This window comes from Lottia gigantea, assembly GCF_000327385.1.
Source record: "Lottia gigantea unplaced genomic scaffold LOTGIsca_38, whole genome shotgun sequence".
NCBI classification, from domain to species: domain Eukaryota; kingdom Metazoa; phylum Mollusca; class Gastropoda; family Lottiidae; genus Lottia; species Lottia gigantea.
In genome coordinates, this window is record NW_008709295.1 from 1,621,294 (window position 1) to 1,628,750 (window position 7,457).

The 7,457-nt window shown below is 35.5% G+C and overlaps 1 protein-coding gene across 1 annotated transcript; it reads left to right on the plus strand.

Annotated features, from left to right (window-relative positions):
* Positions 1-2,464: 2,464 nt before the first annotated feature.
* Positions 2,465-2,896, plus strand: LOTGIDRAFT_163189 (hypothetical protein; the record flags this gene model as incomplete). Its single annotated transcript, XM_009059250.1, has 1 exon — positions 2,465-2,896. One exon carries the CDS (start codon positions 2,465-2,467, stop codon positions 2,894-2,896), a length of 432 nt encoding a protein of 143 aa, XP_009057498.1.
* Between the last annotated feature and the right edge of the window lie 4,561 nt (positions 2,897-7,457).

The following is a 7,457-nucleotide window of genomic DNA, read 5'->3' on the forward strand; positions in this document are numbered from 1 at the left end:
GATTTAGTCAAAACTAGTTATCTCAAACAGAAACAGTATGACTATCTGTCTGCCAAACCTGATTGTCGCGAGAGACATTTGTACACTTTGCCTAAAATCCATAAGAATCCAACCAAGGAGTGGTTTATCTCGAATAAAATCCCTAAAGGCCGCCCGATTATATCTGACTGTGGTAGTGAGTCATATGCAGTGTCAGAATACATTGATCATTTCTTACTACCTCTAGCATGCCAACATCGCGCCTACCTTAAAGACACAACCGATTTTGTCAATAAAATAAAAAATCTTCGAGTTCCCTCTAATGCTATTTTAATTTCTATCGACGTTTCCTCTATGTATACCAATATCGATAACACTACTGGTTTAACGGCAGTTCGTAAAGCTTTTAATAGAAACCCAGATCCAAACAGACCCGACGATGCAATTCTACAGCTTTTAGAGATTTGTCTTAGTCGAAAGACATGGGGGAATTTCTCTTGAAGGTTCTTATAGTGGGCATGAACTATCTTGCTTGCTCGATTGCTGGTTGTATTAAACGGGACACCAAAGGGTGCTATGCCTACATTATGATGAATATTTAGTCCTATAGGTCTTGCTGTATTCAATGTCTCAATCCAATGGGCCTCCCTAGATTGACGGAATTTGGTAGTTTCATCTTCGAGCAAGTCAATTTCTATACGCTCAATTGGGATTAGGGTGAGGTCGTCTATTGAATGGTCGTCGAGGTTGAAATGATTAGAAACGGGCTAGTCTTTCTTTAATTTGATGTCTGACCTGCTTATCAATTCCAATGATCACACCAAGTTTCATCAGAATCAGTTGAAAACTTTAGCGTCAATCCTGCTCACAAACTATTTTTAACAAATTTCGCCGCATTTTAACAAAGTCAAGGGCAATAACTCAAAAACCGTTCATTGAAAATGCGTCAAGTTAAAACTTGTCCGAGATCTTATATGATAATATTTCCAAAAACAGCTCTGTCATTGAACTCAGTCCATTCATCGATGAAGATAATATCATTCGTGTTGGTGGGAGACTGAACATGTCCAAGGATATCGTGAATAAGAACCCAATTATTCTACCGGCAAAACACCATGTATCAACTTTGATCGTGAGACACTATCATGATAAAGTAAAACATATGGGTCGCCATTTCACAGAAGGTGCTGTAAGGTCAGCAGGTATATGGATAACTGGAGGAAAACATCTTATTTCTTCGATATTACATAAATGCATCACCTGTAGGAAACTTCGAGGAAAGGTTCAGGTTCAGAAAATGGCAGATTTGCTCCAGGGTTGGCTCTAGCCAGCCCCACCATTTTCAAATATTGGTTTAGATGCCTTTGGACCATGTCCCGTTATTACTTGGACACGTGGAGGTCAAGCCAACTCTAAAACTTGGGGCAATCATATTTACATGCCTTGTTACCCGGGCCATACACATTGAGGTTGTAGAGGAAATGTCTTCGTCTGCCTTCATCAATGCCTTAAGAAGATTCATAGCTATTCGTGGTAATGTTAAACTATTCCGTTCTGATCGTGCAACTAATTTCATTGGCTCAACAGATAGTTTGCGTATTGACTATAGAAGATGGACCTTTAAAGGATTATCTGTTGAATTCAGGATCAATTTGGCACTTTAACTCACCACACTCCTCCCACATGGGTGGAGTCTGGGAGCGCATGATAGGCGTTACCCGAAAGATTCTTGATTCAATGTTGCTTGAAATGCGCGGTAAGAATCTTACCCATGATGTGCTGACAACTTTAATGGCAGAGGTTTGCTCCATCATATGAACGCAAATATCATTTATTGGTTATTCTAATATCTCAGTTATGTAGTTTGTAGTAATTTTGTAAACTCTAACTGTAAGAGTAATTTTTCTGTATTTTCGTTACAGCTTTTTACCTCACTCATTCACGACTCATGCAAATAAAGATCGTTACTGATTCCTGGTTTGTGTGGTGTTTGATTGGTTTAAGGCTATCTGCATACCTCATAGAATACAAATAACTATTTGATAATATGTTACAAATACATGTGTTGGAAAATGTTTTCCAAAAAGGATGTAGGTTATAACATTATAGTTTTATGATGACCCTCCTCTCCACTCATCAACCAGTTGTCTAATATTACCTGTTATTACCTGACCTTGGGTCAATCACTTGGATACAACAGGTGTCATTAGCCGATAGGTTGAGGATAATGAAAATTATCAACCTATTAAAATTTTAATGTAAAATATAAAATATCACCTACTATATACATAAAATGACAATCCAATTATTTATCCAAAAATTTAAAAGAATAAATTTGAACCCATTTCCTTAATTAAAGGGAGATAATTATTAGGTTATTATGGACAGCTATTAATGCCAATAATTATTAATCTGTAATGATACTATGGACAGTTATTAATGCCAATAATGTTTTATACTAAATTAACAATCAGTTATATTTACCATGTTACATAATAGTAACGAGATCAAACAACACTTTAATCTGGTGAAAAACAAACAGAAGTATTATCATGACAAGCCATCAACTAATCAACATAAGAAGCTCCAACCAGGAGATGAAGTTCGTATGGCACCACAGAACAAAGCCAACGTATGGTCTCCAGCTATAGTAATCGAACACCACAAGTCACCTCGTTCGTATATTGTAGAATCAAACGGAACCAAATACAGGCGTAATCACAGAGATTTACGAAGCACAACTAAACAAGCCAACTCCGGAACACAACTAGTCTGCAACCCTCCAGAAGAACCTCAAACAGAAACTAAGTTAACGCCAAATAAGCCAGAACCAAAAGCTGACATATCCACAGATTCCCAACCATACACTACCAGACATGGAAGAGTGACAAAACCACCAAATAGACTAAATCTGTGAATATGAACTTTAAATAACTAGCTACTGAGCTAGTAAAGTGACACTATTTTACTTGTTAATGCATGATTTTTATTTTCTGGTTTAGTTTCTGTTCTCAGCTTCCATTAATCTTTTCTCCTGGTAAGGGGGGTGTAATATGTTTCAGTATTCAGTAACTGTTATTTCAACGATAAATTTGTGCTGTTAGCCAGAGCCAATGCACGGTTTGGTTTTGTGTATACCCAGTAGTTGTAACCTTGACCTTTAATAAACATGTCTGCTTCCATACAAACCTTCTAAATACATCACAGGAACCAGGAATATACAGTATTATAGCTTGGAATTTAAAAATTCAATAAAATTCTATCAAATGTATAGCTTTAAAATGTATATATAAACGAATTGCGGACTAATACACAGCTGGGAATGTACCCGATTCCTTCAAGGTTCACATCATATATGCCTAGCAATTTCAGAAAAGTTTTAGACTGAAATTTAGCGTCCAAAATGCCAGAAAACCATAGTCACCATTATGGTGGATATTTTCCTTCGCTACGGATACTAAAATGCTTATTTTAGTGTGCTCACAATGTGAAATGCGCACAATATTTATATTTTTCAAACCTAAAAAGTGTGCTTTTTTGAAATATTAAAAAAAATTGGATGAAATCCACCAAATAAAAAAAAAACGTGGTAAAATTTAGTTACCACGTTTTGTCTCCATAGACTAATATGTTGACATTGGCCTAATTTAACAAGTTACCACGCCGAGGTATAAAGCTGTAAGAGTACTTATGACTATTTACAACGCTTACCACGCCAGTGGTAAATAGCCACTGCCTTTATTTAAGGACCAATTCTGTTCCTTATTAATATAAATGAACTGTCGTTATTTATCGGAGATGGCTATCAGAAATGAAATGATATAAGTTGAGTTTTACGTCACAATTTTCTGCAGCTGATTGGACTTTTGATGAAGACATGTAAATGAGAGTATTATGCGTTCGAACATGGTCACGAAGGCTTCACTGATAGTTTAAAATGTTCGTCCGACCGTGGAAGTAGACCTTGGGATTGTAAGGACCCAGGAAACCATCGGGGACAGAACACACTGTACATTCAAAATTATTCATGGCTGATAGCAAAATCTTAGAATTATCTGAGGTTGCCAGAATTTCTATCTTAGTTATGAGATTTTTGCCCGAAAAACGTCTGCCTTTTTCGATGGCCTATATTATAATTTATTTTCTATTTTTTTGTAATGTCATTCGATATAAGAATTTTTTAGGTCATTTTCAAGAATTAAATATTAGTTTGTGTATCAGTGAATATAAAGGTAAAAACTTACTTTCAGCAACTCGGGCATAATCAGATCCAGCAAGGTGTCTAGACATAAGACCAAAATCGACTGATCCTCTTCTATCTCTGTAAGGTACATTGATACTGAATACATTGAATGAAGTGGTAGGAAAATGTGTGAGCCAAGAGTGTTCATGCCGACACAGCAGAATATTTAATAAAAAGTATTTTTATAAAAAGTATATGTAAATCAAAAACTGTTCATCAACATATTGAAAGAGAGCAAGAGTAAAGATGTTTATGCACATTCAGGTCTCATGCCAGTTCGACGGTATAACGCATTAGATTCAGAATGAACTTACGTAGAAATATATATATCATCCCTCGGTCCACAATTAGTTTGTGAACGCGATAGAGGCCACAGTTTTTATCCGATATTAATAAAATTAAGTGTGTAGGATTATATCAGAGTTTCAACCCTTGATTCACAGATATTGTGTTAAATACAATTCTTCTTTATTTGCACGTTTACAAGGCACTGGAGAATTAATTTTGATTAAATTGAATTAAATATTGTGCTCATGCCCATACATGTTGAACAATTTACAATTTCATATACAATTCAAATTAAATTTATTCAGTACTGTTGCAGCAAAGGTTTGAACAACAAGTTCGTTTTCTTCTCAACTTTTTATTTCTACCCTTCCAAGTCTACTATTATTCTTAACCACGAACAATTACAACCCAATACGTCAGTAAGTTTGTATGTTCCTCTTTCGTCCTCTAGTTTCCTGATCCCAAAGCCAAAATACCAAGATACTATTCCACTCAGCGTTTTCTTATTTATAATTTTGTTTATCTTTCTCATTGTTGAAAGGTTAATCTCTCTAGATTAACATTGATGTAGTAACCAATTTAGTTCAAATTCAATTGGCCGAAATGAAGGTGAAACGATGAATAAGGAATATTTTACTATGGTTTAGATATGATAACCTTTTAACCCACAAACTAGTGACCAAAGGTTATTGGAGAACGTAGAAGACTTGGTCAAGTATACAAAATACACTATTATTATAATATTCATTATACTAATATAAATAAATATATGCACACTACTGGAGTCTTTGTGACAGCACAATATCAATATATATACAATTCAATTCAATAATAATATTAAGAATACAATTTTTATACGCTCACATGAAATGGGAGGGGGGGGCGTATATTGCCGTCACTATGTCCGTCGTCCGTCCGCCCACAATTGCTCTACACTCTACAAGAAACAAGTCTTGACGGGTTTTGACGAAATGTTGGTAATCACCCAAGGATGAACCCTATTTAAAGAAGAATCGAAAAATATTTAGTATGAGTTATTGCTCGATCTCGAATAACAGGTAAGAGGTAAAATTGGTACATACTAGGGGGCTTTAATTTTCTGTGAACAGGGTTTGCTATTTAAGTTCAAAATCCTAAAAACAGGCTTGTCTTTCTTCAAATTGATATCCGCTTTATTAGCCGTATGTAGTTTCCTATATACTATTAAATTCGAGGTTTCACATTTTTTAGATGCTCCTGGATCGTGCAAGCTTAGTTGAAGTAAGCTGATCTTGTGCAAATTCAGCGAAATCGTAAAATTGTGCGTATGAAGGGGCGAAACACCTGTCTATAGCAGTCCCTGAAATTTGCAGATATGTAAATGTAAAATCATTACAAATTTCCTGAAGAATGTCTCCTCAGATGTTCTATAAAATAATTAAAATTGGTTGAATTCATTGACCCTGAAAACATATATCTTGACACAAAAATTATGTCTATTGGTGTCCTAGCAGCAAAGTTATGACTGATATAGTATTCGGAATATCGAGGATTGCGGCCATTTTTAATTCAATTCAATTTTCACGATGACAACCTGTTCATAGGGATTAAAAACCATCATAAACTAGAGCCACTCGTGGCACAGAGTGGGACTTTGCAAATGTAGCAAATTGGAAAAGACCCCGAAAAAATCATCCTTCCACGATAATTAGATCAAGCGCAAGAACGGTCTAAAGTTGAGAAATTTTCATTTTTTAGAAGATTCTAATACCGGAAGTAGACGTCAGACCTCACAAATGAAAGTATCAGCAGATAGCCAAGGTCAATGACCTTTGATCTTGTAAAAGAGAAGGTCTAAAAAGGTCAAGATCAAGAGATATACGTCATCAAAATTTCTAATTGCACACGACTATAAAACCGGAAGTTGACATAGGACAGCAAATATGAAAGTACAAATAGATAGCCAATGCCAATAAAGTTTGATCCTACAAAGGTCAAGGTCAACAAAGGTCAAGGTCAAAAATTGAAAATTTTGAATTTCCAAAACCTGTTCCTTTTTTTGAACTAAGAAGCGGAAACAACCGAACTTCTAAGACAAAGTGGCTCAATTCATGAGATAATTGTATGCAAAGTTCCATTTTGAACAAACGTATACTTTGCGAGTTATGCTCCTGGCCAAAAATATCAATAAGGAGTAATATTACCCGGATGTGCCACGCCCACCTTAATTTTTTTGCATAGGGTAATTGATATTCCAAATGTTATGTTGTGTTTCAAATTTCAAGCTTCTACATTATTCAAGTCAAAAGATATAGGTCAACAAATGTCAACAAAGGTCAAAATCGAAAAATGAAAATATCCAAAATGTTAAAACCCGTTCCTTTTTTGGAACTATAAAGCTGAAACAACTGAGCTGTTAACACAAACTGGCCAAAAGGATGAGGTAATTGTGTGCAAAGTCCCTTTTTCAAAAAACGTATCCTATGCCCCAGCCCCAAAATGTAAACAATTAGTAATTCAACCCGGATGTGCCACGCCCACCCCCTTGCCATAGGTGAATTCATATTCAAAGTGTCTAGTTGTATTCCAAATATCAAGGTTCTCCATAAAATAGGTCATAAGATATACATACACCAAGATCAAAAAGACACAAATATGGTAAAACAAAACTCAAATTTGAAAAAATCACGAATTTCAATTTTGCTTTAAAAAAGCAATTGTTCTATATCTATGTAAAGTGCATGAGAAGAACATTAGGAAACCGAAAAAATTAACCCTCTAGGTTAATTAGGTCACGTGTTAGAGCAGTCCAAAGTTGCGAATTTGGCTTTTTACGGATAGCTATAAAACCGGAAGAACATGTCTGGGGTCAAAGGTCAAAGTATCAAATGATAGCCAAGGTCAATGACCTTTGACCCTAAAAAGGTCAAGGTCATCAAAGGTCAAGGTCACGAGATACAAGCCTCAA